Below are 21,365 nucleotides of genomic sequence, written 5' to 3' on the forward strand. Positions count from 1 at the left end.
ATAATAATATAATAATCATTTATTTATCATCTCCTTCCATGTATTTAGAAGTCACTGCTAGTTGTTTTTCATTTATAAAGAATGAAGAGATAATCTGTGCAGGAGAAAATCCCTAGCTTTACTTCTCTTAGTAAATTCCCTGCTCATTCTACCAATGCCAGCAGTTGTCTGAATGACTAAGTTACAGTTTGAGTGAACTAATAAACAAATTTTCCTCAAAGCTACTGCACATTTCAATCATTTAGATCACTTGCTTCAATACTAATAATTTTTGGAGAATTTCTTTGAATGTGGAAGAACTCTTCCAGTTACTTGATAGATGGGACTTCATTCTATAATTCCACAGAAAAATGTTTTTAAATTCCCAAAGGAAGTCATAGCCTAGTCACAAACAAGATATGGAGAAGAACTACTAACAGATAACTACAGCAAGATTTCTGGTATTTTCTGGATTAAAAGATTGGGAAGAGTAAAAGTGCTACATTAGAGTACGGTGTGACTCCTTAAACCCCCTTTGAACTGTTCTGTAGCTGTTTAGGAGAGTGAGGCTGTTGCTTCACCCTGCCATCTCACTAAATCGGTAGCTATCAGTGTACGTGAGCATTTTCAGCTTGCCAATGACTTTAAAAGAATGACATAATCTTGGTTTCCTGCTTTTAGATGTGGAACTTTAAAACGAATGCCTGATGTTCCTTTGTCCAGAACACTGGATACAGCTGTGTAATCCTCTGTCTTTTATATGTAGATAATCGTGTTGGCAATTGCTACCTGAAGTATGGCCCACGAGGGGATGGGAGCCTATCCTGCAATACAGAAATTGGAGTTGGAGTCAGTCGTTCCTCATGCTGCTGCTCTTTGGGAAAGGCGTGGGGAAACCCCTGTGAGACTTGTCCCCCTGTAAACAGCAGTAAGGAAATGTTCTTCCTTTTTTTTTCTTCCTTATATAGAAAATGCTAACAAGAAATGAAAAAGTATTTGAAATCTTTTACTGTATTACTATAAATTTATCATTAAAGGAACTGCTGAATTACTTCACAAGGTTGTGTTCTGGCACAGTTGTTAGGGGGAGATGCAGAGGGTTTGGACTTGAGTCTTCCGTGACTGACCTGGAGCTTGTTCTCACGCTATAGAAATCAGTGGGAGCTTTAGAAGGTGCTTCCCATTGGACCAGGCTCCTGCACTGTGGGTAACTTTGGGCACATCATTTTACTTTGCTTGGCTTTACTTTTCTCTCCGGGGCAGGGGGGAAGGTATTTGCTGATTTTTTTTTTAAGTGCTGATGTGCCTTAGGAATCTGAGTAGAGTACATGTGTCTGTTAGGAATTTTTGTCAGCTCTGAGTTGGTAGGGAAATAAATTAATRGTGCTTAGAACGAGAGTCATGCCTTTAATCTGGAGAACTGCAGTAGTTCACAAAGGAGAGTTAAAACTTTTGGGTAACTATTTCTAAATCACTCTTAAGTACTTTCAAAAATGTTACCCAGTGATACTTACCACCTCTGTAGACACTTGAAGTTCTTTGAATGAATAATGCAACAGAAATATTAAGCGTGTTATGTTTAATAATGTCATAATAGCATGAATTCCAATTTTAACACTCATATATTGTAGAAAGAAATTTTATATTAAAAAGCTAATCAAAACCCAAAGCAGAGGATATATAAATGCCTTTATACAGGCACAGTATGCAGAAAGCAACCTTCTCCCTTCCTATGGGAATATCCCAGTTATGATATTCTTTTAAGCAGGGCTCTCAATCTTACCTTTATTTTCTGCAGAGGCTAATGCACTTGCTTTAGACACTGTGAATAGGCTAATGAGGGTAGAATGCCAACGAGTATACGGAAAAAGAAGCATTAGAAACACAAATGGAATTTTAATTTCTGAAAGTGTGTTTCTAGTATTAGCATTTTATTCTTCACATAACTAATATTCTCTCTTTTGTTATATTTTAATTCAGCAGAATATAATACTCTTTGTCCCGGAGGGGAAGGATTTAGACCAAATCCCATCACTATTATTTTAGAAGGTGAGTTCATCCTAAACGATTAAGATGTTTGGCAATAAACAAAGTGCCGTCTTTGGAAAGTCTACACAGAAACTAAATTATGAAGAAGTTGTTACATTTACTGCAAAGCAAAACCCCTGTATTAATGTGAATTAAACAACATGATGAAAAGGATTATTGTAAAAGAACCTCGAAAAAGTCCAACAATATTTCAGTAGGAAAATAAACTATTGCATACCTTTTGTGTGCCTGCTTCCTTGAATTGGCCTTTGAAATTGGCCTCTGAAGAATAAGTCATTTATGAAAATTATAGCTTATCAGTGGAAGGTTTAAGTTTCAGGAAGTATTCATTGGACAAAGAAACTCTGGTTCCAATGTGTGTGCAGGAATGAGAAATTAGATGCCAAATTCCTGTAAACAGTAATGGAAGTTGAACTCCATGTGCTCATCAAGCTGAAATGTGCTCCAGAAAAGCTAGCTGCATGCTACAGAATGAACATCTCATCCATGCTTTCATGAACTGCAATTTAGAGGCAAAAAAAATCCATGTGACAGTTAGAAGATGCTAGCTGATAAGATTTCAGGGGAGTACTTAGTCTCTTGTTTTTCTTCATTCTGGAATGAAAATACGGCTTTTTCTCTGTTTTTCAGACATTGATGAATGTCAGGAGTTGCCAGGTCTCTGCCAAGGCGGAAATTGCATCAATACGTTTGGCAGCTTCCAGTGTGAATGTCCAAAAGGCTACTACCTCAGTGAAGAGACAAGAATCTGTGAAGGTTGAGTCCCTTAAAACTTTCTTCTCTAACACAGTGCAGTTACTCTGAAAAAAATGGCTTTTTTAGCCTTAAATCCATAAAGTGGATATGATACCCCCACTCTTTTCTAAAATCATCTCTAAAATCACTGGTCTTTAGCCTTAGTGATATGATTTAGACAAACCTTGAAATGTTACATTTGAACATACTAATATTTCTTTTTATATACTAGATCTCAGGTAGGTATGTTCAGTTAAGGTAAGGTGGTATTCATGATTTCTGGGTTCTCATTTCAATACCTAATGTTGCCTGCTAGTTTCATGAGGCTTCTGCTGTTGTAAATGAGAGAAGCTGCCCTCTCCATGGCAGTTCAGAGTAGCAGCTTAATTTATGCAGCGCTGGTGTAAAGTTAATAGTGTGTGTAATTTCTGTCTTCCCTTTCTCTTTGAGGATTGTCATGAATGTTAGGTCCAAAAAATGGAAGTAGCAAATAACCTATTTTAGAATGTCGTAAGGCAGCTTTCCATTCTTAATTCATTTTGGCAGAAAGAAATGTCTTCTTTTGAAACAAAACGTGTGAATTCTGTGGCTTTGCTAAGCTTTGGTGAAGAAAACAGACAAAACTGGGTTTGCAGTTAAATTGTTTATAAATGGGGGGAAAAAGGCTAATGTGCCAAATAACTGAAAAAAGGACCAGGACTAGAGCAGCAAGGTTATGTAGTTCCTCAGCTTGCCTGTTTCTAAGTAGTGTATTTAAAACATATACATATTTTGCTTCCCATATGGGAAGTGGAAGTGAATTTTAAAGGGAGTTGTAAAAGAAAAAACAGCCATTTTCTCAGTGGAGCAGAGAACACATTAACAGAATTGAAAAGTGACAGTGACATTCCTGTGGAAAGAGCGCCCTACTGAGATAAGGGCTCACACCTTCTCTGGAGCTGATGGGGCACAAGGTGATCCAGTTTCACTGGTACCTTCAGCAACTTTACTTAGGGTGTTTTCTTGCACAGACTGGACTCAGTTTGGGCTAATACCACTTACCAGCAGCTATTACAATGGCTGCTTAACTCAGATCTGAGCTGTAAATTCCAAACTATCCTTTACATGAAACATTTTTGTTATCTTGAGGTAGTTTAATGTAGGTATACTTCCCAGAAATATTTACTAGAGCTTGGTCCTCCTGTCATTTTGTGAACTGTAGTGCTTTTGCTTGATCTATAGATATTGACGAATGTGTTGCGCATCCTGGTGTCTGCGGTCCTGGGACCTGTTACAATACCTTGGGGAACTACACCTGCATTTGTCCACCTGAATACATGCAGGTGAACGGAGGACATAACTGCATGGGTATGCAAAATGTTGTGTTTACTAGATATGTCTGCTTTGGAGATAGACTTTGGTTAGACTGCTTTGGGGCCAACCTCTGTGCCTAAAATTTCCTTTTTGACAAGGCTGATTCCAAAGTCTTTAAAGTGTGTTGTCTGGACTGGACTTCACTTCACACTGGACTTCACAGCACTGAACTTGCAGATGTTCACATTCTTGATAAGTTGAAGTTCTTGTGTTGCATTTTCCTACCTTTAACTCCCAGACAGTTGTGCCACATAGTCAGGAAAGAGATCCCAGTGGCTGACATGCAGTGTATAGTGCTCTTACTCTGTAACTGAACTCCGAAACAGTTTTTCAGTTTCACCAACCATGTTCAAATGCTACGCCTTGCTAAACAAATGGAGCCAGTGAGCATTCACATTTTGTCTGGTTTTTAGGGGAATTTTTTTCCCCCTTTGTGTCTTTGAATGAAAAATGAAAATATGTAAATTTCAGACAAATATTTTAGGTAGGTCTAATACAAAGAGAGTAAATTGACTTCAGTCCGTATGTTATTTTTAAATGCATCTGTGCACATGCTCAGGTTGCATTCAGAAGCCAGAGTTAATGAATCAGTGCCTAGGTCAGTAGGGGGGGTTGATACTTACTTAGGTGAGCGTGCTGGTTACTTTGTAAGTCATTCTTACCTCACATCTAGACATGAGAAAGAGCTTTTGCTACAGAAGCTATAACGGAACCTCCTGCGAGAATGAACTGCCCTTCAATGTTACCAAGAGGATGTGTTGCTGCACGTACAATGTTGGCAAAGCCTGGAACAAGCCTTGTGAACCATGTCCAACTCCAGGAACAGGTAAAACCTACCATAATCATCCCATTTTGTTACTTCCTTTGCTCATCTACTCCTTTGACAGGTTAGCTGAAGTTAAAATGTCAGCCCCAGAACAATACCTTTGCTGTCGTCCCAAAGCAGAGTGACAGAGCCCCACTGTCTGTCACTGGCTGGATTAAACTGGCTTGCTGTGCTGCATTCCGCTATCGTAGCGTTAGGAATAGGTGTTTCTTCCACTCTTGAAGTGAAAGAAATAGTCACTCCATATTGAGTGGAAAGATACAGCTTGAGCAGTGGCATGATTTTATAAAATCAATCTAGAAATGAGTACGCTGTGGTCATTTTGTTCTCTTTTTAACAAATACTAAGGCTTTCAGAGGTCTTATATGGACATAAAGTTACTTTCAGTTATATAGGTTTATGTAAAAAATCTACTTTTGTGTAAGTAGGAGCCACTAGTGTGGTAATAGTGGGCCATAAGCAAGTCTTCTGAATACATGACTGCAAAACACCCATCTCTAAAGCCGTCAACAGGAGGTTTTTGGAAAAGCAGTCACTGGGCAATAATAGTGGAGCTGATGATTCAGACTGACAGGAGCTGCTTGCTGGCTGGTGTGTCTTACAGGATAATTAGTTTAGGAAAGTATAATTTAGTAAATATGTAGCTGGGGATGCATTTCTAATGTCAGAGCAAACTGATCTCTGTCAGAGCAAAAGATTATGTTCATTACTGAGCGCATTGCCGCTCTAGAGCTTCAGTCGTGCCCCACATCTGACTGTGATCCGCTCAGTCGCTTTTGCATTTCCTCTGCTGAAGCTGATGAACATGCAAAAGCTCAGTAAGCAGAGAAGTGTAAAGGAAAGTAAAACTTCCCTTTTGTAAGGGAAGAGAAGATAATATGGTAGCCAGTCCTTTGTCAGTTAGTCTTTGCGGAGCGTCTTGCCTGGAATGAAGCACCCTGGAAAGAGTCGATAAACTCAGCTCAGGAGAATCATCATCAGGAAAATCACCAACTTTGAAATCCAACAGTATTTCTCTCCTGTTTGTAAAATAGCAGAGGTGCCTAAACGAAATAACTGTTTAGTGCAAATACGTTTGACTGCGTAACTGCCTTTGCCCCAAGCTAAGTATCACTAAACCCATGGATCTGCTGCTGCACCATTTGTGGTGTTAGTGTAACTAACGCCTTCCTTCCATTCCCCCTGGTTTATCTTGGTGACGTAAGGGAAATGGCAGATAATTTGGGAAACGCTGTCTCCCACAAGTAATTAGGAAGAGGAAAATAGGACTGAAAAGAAAAATATCCTTTTCCTTTTCTTTCCTTAAGTAGGAGTAGGCAGAATGAAGGAATGTTGCTGGCAGTCGGGAATGGAAGATGGAAATAAGCTTGAGAGAGGAAATACATGATTGCTGTCACAGAGAGCTCATAAAATCTTTTCTCACAGTCATTTAACTCTGTGCCATAAAATTGTCATCATGATAACAACTCAATGAGAAAAATAGAGCAATGTAATAGCAGGGATTCGCACAATTAATGTTCTTGGGTGGAATTCTCCTTTTAAGTTGGTAACGCTAAAGTCCTCAGAAACATGTGGAGCTTTTAAAAGTTTGTGAAAACAATTCCACTTGGGCAATCTGCAAGCAGTTACAGGGTTAGAATATTTCCTGTCAGTTTTTGCCTTGTTAGCTCTTCTCTTTTAAAGGCCTTTACAGTATTTGGAAACATTGTTGAACCTCTTTCACTATGCAAAGAGATTGTGCGAGGGATCAAACACAAATTCCAAGTGTAAATGGTTGAATAGCTGCACTTATGTGGTATAACCAGTATGTTCTGAAATGTGGATGGGGGCTTCACATCACAGACAGGGGTTGTGATACCCTCACCTTAACCAGCTTGCTGAAGTGAGCCCAGTCGCTCATTAAAAGCATTATTCTGCTCTGATGAGACGTATATTGTTCCTCTATATGAACTTCACATGCCAGTGCATTTGCATTTTTTCTTTGTGAACAGTGCTCTCTTTTCTTTTTATAAATTTATGTTGAACAATTAATCACTGTTTGACATTAGTAAAGATTATATCGTTTGGGTTTACACATTATACAGATCATATTCATTATCACACGTGCCTAAATAATCAGAAATAATAATTCTTGATTTATTTATTTTTTTCCACCCTAAAGAGTGGGAAAAGCCACTTTGCAGCTAAGAGGAGACCAAATATTTGTAGAACTCCTTCCTGGTTTGATCATTTTGGGAGTGCTTGAACTCTCAGGGAGTTTTTTTCCTGTTATAGGACCTGTTATATGATCCTGTGATCTTTCTGTGCTGTAAAAATGATATAGTGATAAGTGCATGGTATTTGGAAATATTTTTTTAAGTCATGGTTGCAAAGTCAGGCTTTCAGAAAGCAAATCTCTGAAGTGTTTGCATATTATTAGTTTGGCACTGTGTATAGGTGCATTATGATATAATTCTTATCTAGTTATTTTTCTATATGGTACCACTGAAAGAAAATGAAAGAACCCCATTAAATGGACATGGACTACGGAGGTAGCATGACATAGAGATAGAAACAGGTCAAAAGAAGGTCTGGACCCTTCACACCTTATTCTCAGTCCTCCCAAACTTGATCTTAGGCACAGTCACAGGAGCAGATTGTCATCGTCCACGGGGACAGGGGAGAGAACATGAGGCCCTCTTTTTACCTAGTATCTGGTTTTCGTGGGTATTTACTGACAACAGGAAATGTCATAAATCTGCCTGTAGAAAATAACAGTTAGAAAGAAAACCTCAAATCTTACACGTGCCAGCATAAAAGAGCAGAAACTTGCTGGATGATAAAACACTGTAGCAGGAACCTCTAAGACTCAGTATTCTGTAACACAGGACTAACATCAGTGGGCAGAGACTGGCTTTACCCTACAGTCCTTAGAGAGTGGAACAGAGAAAAGAAGAAAATATTAAGGTTCAGGTATCTTGGATCCTGTTCTGCTTCAACAGAAAATAACAATGAATTTTTGAATGTGAGAAAAAGAGATACTTGTAGAAAAATAAGATATTTTCCCAAATCTCATTCTGAGTAATGATCAGTCTACATTTGCTGAAATTTTAATAAATAGGAACATTTGGTCTCACAGAGACAAGAATTATTCAAGTTATAACCCCAGTGATTAAGCTTCACAAAATTACAAGCTACTGAGGAGCTGCCCTTAAAATGTAGAGCATCAAGAAACTCTAACTACAGCCAGCAGTGAAATAAGCTGTCTCCACTCTAGATTAAGATCCCTACCTGCAGGAGGACAGGAGGGACTCCTTTCTCTTCTTCTGGTGCTAGAAGCGATGCCAAATAATTAGTCTGCATTTCAAGTTTAGAGGTGAAGTAAAGGTAGTTTCCGTATGCTTTATCCCACTGGATAGCAGCTGTCAGAATACAGACTTCCAATTGGCTCTTCCTCAGCACAGGTAGTGGACCCAGCACTCATGGAAGTCTCCGGGCGCTGTGCTTCCAGAACACTTTTGGACCGTCACTCAATGGGACATTTCTGTACGTTTTGTCCATATCCTTTAGAAGGAGATTTTACCTTGGCTTAGTGCCCTGCAGGTATAAATATCTACCACATACCTTGGAATTTTTCATCAATAACAGTAGGGAAACTTGATATTGGAAGATACTTACTGTTTTTCTGGAGATTTTAAAATAATCTAAATGATCTTTATTTAGATCTTTACGATCTAAAGAAACACTGAGCAGCAGCTGAGCATTTAGTATTAGCAAGCACATAGTTACACCACTCACTCATATGGGTGGTGCCTACACACTGGAATTATTTTGCCCCCTCAAACAAGTGGGATTTCAGTACACAATGCTATCAAAAGTCATGTTTTTGCAAATTCAACATAGTGAAAAATAATTCCAGTCCTTTTATTTTCCAGATTTCTGCCTGGATCAAAATTTCTCAGTGCATTGTAAATGTGTTGCACTTTTTTTTTTTTCCCTGCAAATACTGTTCTACCAGTAAAATCTCATGCTGACACAGATACTTTTTAAGAAATATTTTAGTAATTTAGTTTAGTTAGAAGTAGTTAATTTCTCACAACCTGCAATAATTAATGGATTCCATAATAGCTAGAAAAAGGTACCTGTGCAGAAGTAGCTGATTTTTTCTCCATAGGCTGCAAATCCATTCAACAGAAGTTGTACACCTTTCCTGGAAAAGAGGATATAAGATGAGGACACTAAAACAGAAGGCTCTTTTGAAGGCACCCTTTTTAAATCTGAGCTTCCCTTCTGCTCCCCATGTCAGAGGAACTAAGCTGCAGCACCCTTTGCAGAAAAGAACAGAGACAGCGTTGTCAAAGGCAGCTAGGTACCGCTAAGCTACATTTATTTCTCCATTCTGAAACTGCCACTGCAGATTCTCACTACAGATGCCTAGAAAGGAGTAATAAACATTAGAAGGGAAGTTATAGGGTCCCCTTTAAAACAAAAACTGAAGTTCTGCCTTTTCAAACAAAACATTTGTTCTTGTGCCAAAGTCTTCAGAGATTTGAGAAAAGAGAAGTCCAAATTAGTGTTCCAGTTTGCATTCATTTATTGGCAACCTGAATTTTCAGTGCAGTTTGTTCAAGAGGCAATGGCTTCTCTCTTCTGAGTAGAGTTGGCTTGTATCAGCTTTTGAAAAGCTGAGGAATCTCAGAAGAAATTCTTGGGAGATCATTCAAAATGCATTTTTCCCTGTTTCGCTCTAGTGGAATTCAAGAACATATGCGGGAATATTCCTGGCTTTACTTTTGACATTCATACTGGAAAAGCTGTTGGTAAGTTTAACTAAATATTTTCATCAAAAAAGTATTTTGCCCAAGTTGTTGCTGTAGCATAATGATACTAAAGTGAATATTTCATATAATAAAATTCTGACTTCATTGTGGGGAAACAACGATGACATACATTGTGAGAACGAAGTTAATGTCTTTTGTTAAAAATATCTCTGATTTCTGTTTTTTGATTTCCATATTTTGTTACGAACTTTTTCTCCCCCTCCATTCTGGATCAGGGGGTTGAGTTTTAATTGATAACATAAAAGGCTCTGGCTTCAACAATTTTGCAGAAGTTATCTGCATATTTGACACAGTTCTGTATCTTGTCTAACATATAGTATCCCTCTGTTTTGATCACTTCCTGACCTTCACATAATTTATTTTCTATCATAATGAGCATATGTTTAGTTTTATATCCTATAAATAATTTAAATAACTTAAATGGAACTTCTCCAGCTCAGTTCTAAGTACAGTGAAATTGAGAACCCGTGCAGTACAAAAAGCCACGAAGTGTTGTATTTTGACTAGCTCATCGCACTTTCAGATATCGACGAATGTAAGGAAATCCCGGGAATCTGTGCAAATGGTGTTTGCATCAATCAGATTGGCAGCTTCCGCTGTGAATGCCCCACCGGATTCAGCTACAATGACCTGCTCTTGGTCTGTGAAGGTGATTCAAAGTGACGTTATTTTCTATCGAGTCTCCATAAGCATGTGCATCTTAAAGGGAACGGGAACATTTAATTCACTTGTTTCTCAAACTCTTAAGAGACAGGCTGTGGGCTTGCTTGCAAGTGCTCAAGTCAATAAATGAGTTTGGGATGCATTTATCTTTAATATGTGTACACATGCACTTACTAGTTTTTTTATAGTTTTGTATTGTTATTGCTTTTGCTTTCAGGTAACCTTAAATAGGACCAGATTTTTTTTTTATTTATTTTATGCTCCAAATTTACTTTGGGGAGAAAATTCAATTCTTGGGAACAAGTTTTCTTGATTTTTGCCTCTTGTGTCTTCTTTTGTGGTTTTATAAATAAAGAATTGCCAGATACTCATAGATGTGCTATGTTTTGATACTATAGGGGAATTGGAATTAGACTGATACAGCTTTGTATTTATAACCTAATCTTGAGTTTGTTTCAAGCTAGTGGTGAAATTTTATCGTCTCTGAAGCTAATAGGAGTTTTGTCACTGGTATTCAAGGGTCCAGTGCTCACATTTGTTCCCTAGAACACTAACAAATTGTGCCACTTACTATTTTAGTTCAAAACATTATTTTATTTAGAATATATAAAGGCACAGGGGAACAGACTTTATTTTTAAAAAACTAATTTCTTTAGGCAGACCTTTAAAGTTTCATGACCACTTCAATGCATAGGAGGTTGGATTCATAAGACTGGATTTCCTCCTTCACCCAAACGTGTTTCATTGATGAAATTGTATTGATTTTGCTTTCAATTTGCACTTGTGGTAGAGGAAACTCCAGGTCAGAATCTTTTCATTTTGTTGAGGGCAGCCTACAAAGCTTAGTCCTGCATGGGACTGAAAATCCAGTCTAAATTCTAGGCAGAAATAATAATCCTGTGGTTTCTGATTCCTGCGCGGCTCTTGGTATTTCAGATATTGACGAGTGCAGTAACGGCGATAACCTCTGTCAGAGAAATGCAGACTGCATCAACAGTCCTGGGAGTTACCGCTGTGAATGTGCTGCTGGGTTCAAACTCTCACCCAATGGTGCCTGTGTTGGTAAGAAATCAGTTCATTTTTTCTAGTCTGTGTGAATTGGTTTGTACATAAGCAACAGTGCATACTTCATTCTCTTAAAGTGCAAAAGAATCATTTATTTTCTGTTGCCTTGCATATTTCACCGTGTGTTTTATGTATCAGCTTTTGTTTTATAGCTGTGTTTCTCTGTTCATGGGAAGAAAAGAGGGTAGAATTTTTAAAGAACGGTCCTGAGGTATCAACCAAATACTAACAGTAGTTTTGACCTCGAGGTGTGTAGGCCAGAAGTTCCTATAAAATGAAGTTTTGTTATGATTCAGGTTTAGCTATGCATAATTTTGAGTCTGGCTTTAATAATAATAACAGATTGTAAAAACATGTTTGAGTAAAATGAATGAATAATAAAAGTCAGTAATGTGTACCATCTGTTTTATATTTTTCTTATAGATCGCAATGAATGTCTGGAAATTCCTAATGTTTGCAGTCATGGTTTATGTGTGGACATGCAAGGAAGTTACCAGTGCATATGTCACAACGGTTTTAAGGCATCCCAAGACCAAACCATGTGCATGGGTATGGAAAGAAAATGCTTTTGTACTAGCTAAAAAGGTGGAATGAATCTACATTTATTAATTGTATGAGGAGATTATGGTGATATTAAAAGGCTGATTTGTACATTCTTGAACTTCTGTGAAGAAAGTGTGTGAAGTTGTCCTTGGAGTAAAATATGTYAGTTAGGGGGGGAAGAATCGCAGTGTTCTGGGGGATAGTGCTGTATTACTGAAGAATATGTAGAAGAATATGAAGAACACCATTTTCACAGAAAGAGTGGTAATGACTCATTTAAAAGAGAAGTTTACAGGTGATATCATGGAGGGATAAAGATGGAAAGACTGATTTTCAATTATTTAGAGCTTTATTGAGTTCATGTTTCATTTTAAAAAACAATCCCACACATAACTTAAATCTATGCTCATTTTGTAGTCAAATGATGACATGATAAGGATGATACTGAGAAATAAGCACAGAGACTGTTCTTTTAATGTTTCACGTTTAACTCTAAAGGGTTTTTTTTAAAAGCAAAGGTGATGCATATATGAATTCATATATGAGTTCTCTTAATATCTTTGAATAGTGTTTGAGAAAGTCGAAAATGTTTTTGCTTTTTGAAATAACCGTCATACAAATGTCAGCTCTAAACTACAGAGAAGTTCAGTGTTCTCTAGAAATATAGGTGTGTTTCAATTTCCTTTTTAAACAGACATTGAAAACCTCTTCACATCCTGTTACACATTTATAGATGCCTTCATTGTTCTCATATTTGAACTGAATCATGTTTGTCATACCGCCTGAGGACACTTGGGAAAGTGACTTGTGTTAACACTACAAAATTTCCAGACCATGGTTACTTAAAATAGTGTCTCTAATAATTCCAAACTGAGTTTTTCTAGTCTGAAATACAAATCTTGATAATGATAGGTTATGAAAAACAATACATGCAACAAAATATTTACCTTCTCTAAATAAATAAAGATGTTTCAGGAAGTCCACAAGAATTAGGGAAAAAAAGATCTAAATACCTTTCAAATCCCCATGAAACTCCAGAAATTCTTAAAACACACAGTAGAAAACAATACTGAATTCTAGTGCTTTTAAAAAAATGGATAAATCCAAGAGCTTCTAAGTGGTCTCTGTATTTGTGGATACACTAGTGACAAAATATCATGTTTACATGTGTAAACTGACCTGTGAACAAGGACATGTAACTTTGATCTTTGTATGTAGCAGTACCTTTTATTAAAATACAGATAAAAAATATCATATGTAATGTTTTCCTACATTTACCTAGGAGCTTACACACAATATTGCAAAAAACAGCATTAAAATGTGACAGATGAGAGATGGAAGTTTACAGTATTGTCTCCATGTGCACAGGTATCACATTAACACATACTGGGGAAAATCAGATCCAACATACAATTTTGCTTCTCTTTGCAGATGTTGATGAATGTGAACGCCATCCATGTGGAAATGGAACTTGTAAAAACACAGTTGGATCATATAACTGTCTGTGTTACCCAGGATTTGAATTAACTCATAATAATGACTGTATGGGTAGGTGATGTAATCCAAACTTCACTTTCATTGCTGTTGGCTTGGTGTGCCAGGGAGGATGCATATAAAGTTAAAACTCAAACAGAAAATAGTTCAGGGTACTAAGAAAGGTAGTAACTGATCCAGTTACCTGCCCTAGAGATTAATCATTTTTATCATTTTTTAGACATTTCAAAATACCTGCTATTGGGCAGCTTGCGAAGATATCAACCCTAAATCTCTCGGTCACAGGGGGAGCCTTACTGTTCCCTGATGGTTTAATACAGCCTTCACCCCCATCAGGTTTCCTGGGGAATTCTAGCACGCAGCAGTACAGCCCTCTGGCACTGCTGCCTCTCCTTGCTACTAACTCTGTCAGTCCCTGACTGCTGGCACAGTCCATAGAGGCCACTGGCAATAAGCACAACCTGTATCACAAAGCCAGTGTGACCTCATGCATTCAAAATCATTTATTTCACCGTATCACTTGAGACTCACGCACAGTGTGATGGAGAAAGTAGACTGGCAACAAAAGAGCTGGCACAACTGAACTCCTAAATCTCCTGCTCTCCTAAGATGAACTTTGCTTACAGAGAGGCATTGCTATTTCCTATTCCCCTAAAGCAGAGAACAGAACTACTGATGGTTTTGGACAGCTTAAATTCCGGGATACGTGTAATAAAGAACACTAAAATCTTCCTGGACTGAAGAACAGACTTGTAAGTCTCTGAAGATCCTCTCCTTTGTGTGAAGCATCAGCCAAAAGAAAAAAGACTTTACATTCCTTCCTGGTACAGAAGGAGACACAAAATAAAGTCTACTGATTCCTTTCTGATTCAGGAGAGAACTAAAATATTATCTTAAGTATTTTAAGTCCTTTCCTTGTCCAGGAAAGAGAAAATGCAAAACTTGCTCAAGAAGGAAAACAAGCTGCAACCAACAAATGGCACTGTTTGCCAAGGAGGAGGTTTCCTCTGTGCAGCAGTACAGCTGCTAGTCTACCCCTGGGAGCATCTAATACCTCAGTGCTCCAGGCTCTGCCCTCACGGCAGCCATGGAGCCCAGGCTAAGTCACAGGCTTGGCCTTTTGTTAACACTCCTCTTGACAGTCTGGAGAGCCGCAGGGCTTTTTTCCAAACTACCCCAGTCCTTCAAAGGCAGCGTAGCCCATCCCGGTGTAATACTCTCTCGAGGTATTTGAGTTGTGTAACTGCAGCACAGAAGAAATGCACTATGGAATAAACTAGTAACACAGGAACTGCTGTACTGGCTGAGGCAGGAGGTACATCTTCTTCAGTAGCTGTTACTTAATGCTTCTGAGAAAGACTAAACACCTCTGTAGTAAAAATGATGTTAACCTTCAAATTCAAATATTGCCAAACAGTGAAGTGCAAGTTGTCCTTACACCATGATACTCATCCAACCTTCTTGATGTTCATTTGTCCTGACACTTTCTCATATGTATTTTTGCTTAAGCAGTCTTGCTTTCACTTTGCATTATTAAAGTAACTCTGTAAACTAATAAGCATTTTCAAACCTCGTTTTCAGAACAGTTGTGAGTGAGAAAATCATTCCGTGGAAAGCAAATGACATATTCCAAAATTTGAAAAATGACAAGGCAAGTTTTAGGGGAAACTCAAGCACGTATAAAATCCAGATAAAATCCAGGACACCCCAGGTAGCAGTTTTTTTTCTGTGTCTGGAGTTAGTATCCCACAGTCACCTGGCAGCAATTGAATGTCTCCAGATGCAGTAGCTGAGGTAATGCTGCAAGTTTAAAATTTATAATACCCTATTAAAAAGTGTTGTTTAAACAGAACATATACCTTAATGCACTTGAGTGAGAGTTACTTTCCATGAGCTGTCAACTGTTCCCTTGTTGCTTCAAGATTTACCTTTTCCATGGAAATATATATTGCAACTTGAGCGTGTTTATAACATACTGTATATACTGAGCATGCTTACACATTCTAATGGTTAAACTCTTGGAGCGACTTAACTCTCACTTGTGGGGTTTTGTTTTTTGTTTTTTACAGATATTGATGAGTGCAGTTCCTTCTTTGGCCAGGTGTGCAGAAACGGACGGTGTTTCAATGAAATTGGTTCCTTCAAATGCTTATGTAATGAAGGATATGAACTTACTCTAGATGGCAAGAATTGCATTGGTACGTATGATACCACATGGAGATGCTAAAGTACCGCCGAGCTGAAAGAATGTAACTGCTAGCCCCTACCTAGAAGGAAACATCACAGTCTGCATTTCTAAGGTTAAAAATAATTGACAGTGCCTTTAAGGAAAACACAGTAGAAGTATCTGGGTTTTAGAATACTGTTATTGATCTTTATGCCTTAGAGAAAGAAAAGTAGGAAAGAACCCTGCCATCTTTCTCAGGAATAGCACTGTTTTGTTCTGCAAGAATAATGCCATGAGAATTACGTAATTCTAAACCTTTCCCCGTTCCATCTCCTCTTCTAAGATACTAACGAGTGTGTGGCACTACCCGGTTCGTGCTCTCCTGGCACCTGTCAGAATTTGGAAGGATCATTCAGATGCATCTGTCCACCAGGATATGAAGTGAAAAGTGAAAGTTGTATTGGTAAGGCAAGTTGTAATTGTTGCTTCTGGACAATTTATCAATGAGAGAAAAATATCCGGTGCTAACTTGGTGGAAAGTGTATGTACGTATATTGATCATGATGAATTTTGCCCTATTTAGAAAATCATGAGGACAGGGAATAAGTAATTAGAAGTCTTCAGGAAGAGGTTTTTAAGAATGGAAGGCAAGGTATTTTCACACTGTGTTGAGGGGAAAGTGCAAGGGCTCTGTGATCTTCATTAATGCAAACTGAAAATATTTAGTTTTACTGTTCAAAAAAATCAGTGTTCTTTTAGCAATCTTTTTTCCAAATATCATTGATAAAACAAACCAACCTATGTACTGCATTTACATAATGTTTACAAAAAAGGCAGTTTTTGGCAATCAGTTTCTGGTTTCAGAGGACTATGACCTTTAAAAACGTTGATAAAACTATTGAGCTTATGGGAAGAGAGTTGCTTAAATAGGTTTCTTCTAACAACTGTCTTCTGATTTGGAGTTTTGTATAATGTGTCTCAAGTGCTGAGATTCACGGGAGGGAAGGGTACAGCGGACCTTTCATCAATTTGCATGTTCTTGTTTGTTCATGGATGTGTCTTTTAAAGCCTTGCATATTGTTCAGGAGCAACATGTCACAGATCTTTCTGTTGTTTGCGTTAGGGGCACAAGAATGAATTAAGTTTCGATGTGGCAGGGAATGAGGAAAAAAAATCCAAGTTACAGTTCTCTTTTCAGCAAAGCAGAGATCTACTGTGAACTTAGATATTTTATATTTAAATCAACTATGTGGGGCACTTGGCAAGGAAGGTGCACACAACTAGTTTTAGGCAGCTGACCTAGGAGCCCTAGGTTCCTGCGTGCTCAGTGGACAGAGTAAAGACCTGTCTCTCCACTGACTACATAAAGGAACCCAGTTCTCAGCTTAAATGACTTAAGTAAGTTAGCTAGTGTGAATACGTCCCTTTCCTCCCCATTCAAAATTCCCAATAATAAAGGAACAGTTTGTCCCTGTATGGACTGCAGAAAACAGTGGTGTGGATTTAAAGATTTGGCCTATAGCCACCAAATCTGTATCAATCCAAGAGCAAAGACTGGATCCCAGGAATCATTTTGAATTTTTTTCTTGAACAGTATTTTCTAAACCTGAAAATTCTCTCATTCCTTTGTATCATACCACAATATTCAGTTTGCTTGCCAACTTTATGGTTTCTTTTGGCAGCTGCTGTTCCCATATTAGCAATTGTGTTTGGGATTAATTCAAATCACCTACAGTTGTAAAATCATGACAATGAAAGCTTTTGGTTCCCCTGGAATGTCACTGTTTACAGCCGCTTTTAATATCCTGACAGTATCTCTCGAGGTTTATGACAGCACTTTAGTGACTGCCAAATAGGTTTTTGCCAGAACTGAGGAAAGAGGACTGAATTACATTCTTACTTTCTTCAATCTGCCATGTGTCCAGAAAATTTGTGGCTAAAATTCCCTGAAAATGCCTAGATAATCATGTGTGATCGTACTAATATTTTGATTAATATTATCGCAACCCTTACAACCTGTTTTATCCCTTGCTTTCTATTGCTCTTATGTGCAAACAAACACCTTTGTAAGATTCTTATTTTTTAAGTCTATAGTGGGATGGCTGGCAATAGATAAATTACTTTTTGAGCTCAGGATAGTTAGATGCAGGAGAAACCAAAACAGATGGAAGCCAAGGAAGAAATCCTAGGTTTCAGTTACCCTTTTAATTTATTTATTTTATTATTAATTTATTAATTTGTTGCCTTTTGTTTTACTGGGTATGGAGGGAAAAGGCCTCCTAGCTCCCTTTCCGTAATCTGGTTAGTAGCCTGTCATGGTCACGAAAATGGTTACTACCGCTAGTCCCAAACCATTCATTACAGTAATAATCAGTACTTCAAAAGAGCAGTTTTTCCACCCCATTAACACAGCTGAATTGCTAAGCTTTGCATATTAGCAACTGCCACAGTAACTGGGAAAGTAATTACCTTTCTTTTACTGGAATAAGCTGACCTAAAATGCTTCACATTTACCACCTAGTAAGAGCTTGTCCATGGGAAGCTACTGTGCTTCATGTGCTACACCTAATAGTAGCTTCCGAAAATGGGACTGCAGGTAACGTTTTTCAAAAGTAATGTCACAGAATGCCATTCCACTTGACTCCTCATTCGACTTAGCTTTTCCTAGTGAGAAGATTTTATTTCCATTGTTTCCTTATCGGCTAAATATAGGTCTATAAAGTACGATACTGAATCCTAGAAAACTGACAGGGCATTAAATGGACAAATTTGAAGTCTGATAAATATCAGGAAAAATGACACTACCAGTTTGCAACTCAACATTTGCGAAGCTTACTTTCATGGAGAACATCAGCTGCTGCCTACAATTTCATTAATATCAATATAGAGACTCTTGACAGAATATGTATAGAGCCACAGGTCTCCGTGATGTCTCTTTTAATGTCCTTTACTAAAAGATTTGAGGGGGGTTTGTACTGCAGGTGTAGCTTTGAAGATTTTAAGGTACACTTTAGAATTTATTAAACTTTAAAGTAATTAAGAATTATTTTAGCAAAGCTGCTTATTTTTTGTCAGTATTTGTAGAATTAATAGAATAAACTAAAATATGGTTTAAAATATATGTAAAAAATTAAAGGCCTATTTAATGTATTACTTTTCTTACTCTGTAGATGCAGGACATGTAGGGACAATTTTACAGGCATTTGTTATTTATATTAAATAATCCTAATTTTTGCTTTTGAAGTTTTTAATAATTTTAAAAAGATCTTAAATTTAAAAAAAAAAACAAGTCTCACATTTAGTCATAGCAGCATTTTCTAAATTATGTGGCAGAACAGGAATTATTTTTAAATAATGTATCAACAGTGGCTGTTGAAAACTTTGGTAAATATAAATGTGTGTCTCGTAGGCTGCCCTCTACTATTATCTATGGTTCCAGTTCACAGTCAGTCAATCAGCGTGAAAAATTATACCTTTAATCACTAAGAGCCACCAACATACAAATTTTTCTTCTCAAAAAATGTCTTCTCCTGTTTTAGTTTGAACACATTTGTTTAACATTATATTATAAATATGACAAAGAACTGATAAGGGTATTTGGGGGAAAAAAAGGTAAAGTGTCAGTGAAACATTCTAATCGCTATTTCAAAAAGGTGTCTTCAAGTGAATCTCTGCTGCTTTATATTGGAGGAGCACCTCTGGTTAAAGTAAAATAAGTGAATAATCCTTCTTAGCCAAGGAATTCACAGCAGCGGGGATTCTGATGAACTTTTTCTCCTTTATTGTACAGATATTAATGAGTGTAATGAGGACCCCAACATCTGCCTCTTTGGCTCTTGCACTAACACTCCGGGAGGTTTCCAGTGCATCTGTCCCACAGGTTTTGTGCTGTCTGATAATGGCCGGAGATGTTTTGGTAAGTAAGTTTACTGGTGAAGGCATGTTGTAAGTGATGCTAACAAACAGATGCTCTGTAAGAAGAGGTTCATCGTGGAACTCCAACTATACGAGACCATAAGGGTAGTGTAGTTCTGCGGACAAATTGAGTGTATGTATGTAGAGAAGATGCTTCTGGCTTTCAAGGCCAGACGGGATGAAGCCCCGAGTAACTTGATCTGCCCTTGTAGCTGCCCCTGCTGCCATGCTAAATGACCTCTAGGGGGTTCCTTCCAAACTATGTCCTTATGAGGGCTGGAAAATGCTTTCAAAATAATAATAAAAAAATACAGGCCTATATCATCATTCCTTTCAGGGTTAGACACTCATTGTCCAATCAGGTAGAGATACTAGTTCCACATGACTGTATTTTTTCTCTTTTAGATACCCGCCAGAGCTTCTGTTTCACGAACTTTGAGAATGGGAAATGCTCAGTGCCAAAGGCTTTTAACACCACCAAGGCAAAATGCTGCTGCAGTAAGATGCCAGGGGAAGGATGGGGTGATCCCTGTGAGCTCTGTCCAAAGGAAGAAGAAGGTACAAATCAAGACTTAAAATAAAACTACTTTTTTAGGTGGGAGAAAAGAAAAAAAGAGGAACACATCTATGCTGTATGTTTTTGATCATTAGAAGGCTAGCTCTGCTTGGCATTATCTCTTATAGCCCTTTTAGGATCATTTTGAGGCCAAAATGCCATAAGTTAACTAGAGGAACAAAATGAATTAATTAAAAAGAAGAAACAAACCACAGAAAAATGGAAATCCTAAATTATTCTGTTGGCCCAGTATGGAAGCAAACTAGTAGCCTCCAGCTATAGATCTAACCTGCTGTAGGCAAAGCAGAAGAGAAACATGGGTCAGCACCCAGATGCACTAAAGTAAATCAACAGTCTTCAGTCCTTTGTTTACTTGGAACTTACTTACAGATAACCAAGGGGAAAGCATCAAGCAAATACATTGCAGAACAAAAGCTCAATGCTGTCCAGAACTGTTACCCAGGCTTAGAATTAATGTCACTTCTGGATTAGGGAAGACAGCATAACAGCCCTGATTTATTGTTTTTAAACTAACTATGGCTAAAAGAAAAATGTGATACAGAGAATGTCTGACTTTGGATTGCTTTTAACCATTTATTTAAGTTTCCTTCTCTCTCTCCTTTCCTTTTTTTTTTTTTTTTGAATGCACTTCTACAGTTGCTTTTCAGGACTTGTGTCCATATGGTCATGGAACTATTCCTGGAATTGATGATACCCGTGAAGGTATTCTTTTTCCTGATAATTAGAAAAACTTTTAAGTATAAATAAAACTAGGCCTGGATATTATAGTATGTATGTGATGACTCATTCCCTGCAGCCCAAAGGTGACAAGAGACTGACTTTTATTAAATGCAGACTATTTATTAAGAAATGATAAGACAGACTAGATTATCTTAGAAATTGCATGGCTAGGGACAAAGATGAGGCTTTTCTTTGTTTTTAAGAAATGCCTTATTAAGACTCAGTACAGACATGCATAAGCTTGGATATGGTTGCCAATATCTTTCTACTTTTTAGATGTTAATGAATGCCTTGAAAGCCCAGGAATTTGTTCAAATGGTCACTGCATCAATACTGACGGATCATTCCGCTGTGAGTGCCCCATGGGATACAATTTAGATTACACTGGAGTACACTGTGTCGGTATGTCCATATTTCATAAGTGTTAGAATTCTTAACACTTGAATTTAAAACACAATT

General features: G+C 37.7%; 1 protein-coding gene across 4 annotated transcripts in view; it reads left to right on the forward strand.

The window, feature by feature from the left end:
• The window catches only part of FBN2 (fibrillin 2), a 179,823-nt gene that overhangs the window by 139,493 nt on the left and 18,965 nt on the right, over window positions 1-21,365 (forward strand). For all 4 annotated transcript variants that reach the window (XM_026056959.1, XM_026056961.1, XM_026056960.1 and 1 more), the window contains 16 exons: window positions 746-907; window positions 1,960-2,028; window positions 2,659-2,784; window positions 3,985-4,110; window positions 4,790-4,942; window positions 9,673-9,741; window positions 10,286-10,411; window positions 11,362-11,487; window positions 11,914-12,039; window positions 13,465-13,581; window positions 15,597-15,725; window positions 16,038-16,157; window positions 19,485-19,610; window positions 20,015-20,167; window positions 20,823-20,888; window positions 21,183-21,308. In XM_026056959.1, the coding sequence (XP_025912744.1) occupies window positions 746-907; window positions 1,960-2,028; window positions 2,659-2,784; window positions 3,985-4,110; window positions 4,790-4,942; window positions 9,673-9,741; window positions 10,286-10,411; window positions 11,362-11,487; window positions 11,914-12,039; window positions 13,465-13,581; window positions 15,597-15,725; window positions 16,038-16,157; window positions 19,485-19,610; window positions 20,015-20,167; window positions 20,823-20,888; window positions 21,183-21,308 (1,920 nt within the window). The remainder of the gene's footprint in view (window positions 1-745; window positions 908-1,959; window positions 2,029-2,658; window positions 2,785-3,984; window positions 4,111-4,789; window positions 4,943-9,672; window positions 9,742-10,285; window positions 10,412-11,361; window positions 11,488-11,913; window positions 12,040-13,464; window positions 13,582-15,596; window positions 15,726-16,037; window positions 16,158-19,484; window positions 19,611-20,014; window positions 20,168-20,822; window positions 20,889-21,182; window positions 21,309-21,365) is intronic.

The sequence above is a fragment of the Apteryx rowi genome, unplaced genomic scaffold, assembly GCF_003343035.1.
Source record: "Apteryx rowi isolate R43461 unplaced genomic scaffold, aptRow1 scaffold_135, whole genome shotgun sequence".
NCBI classification, from domain to species: domain Eukaryota; kingdom Metazoa; phylum Chordata; class Aves; order Apterygiformes; family Apterygidae; genus Apteryx; species Apteryx rowi.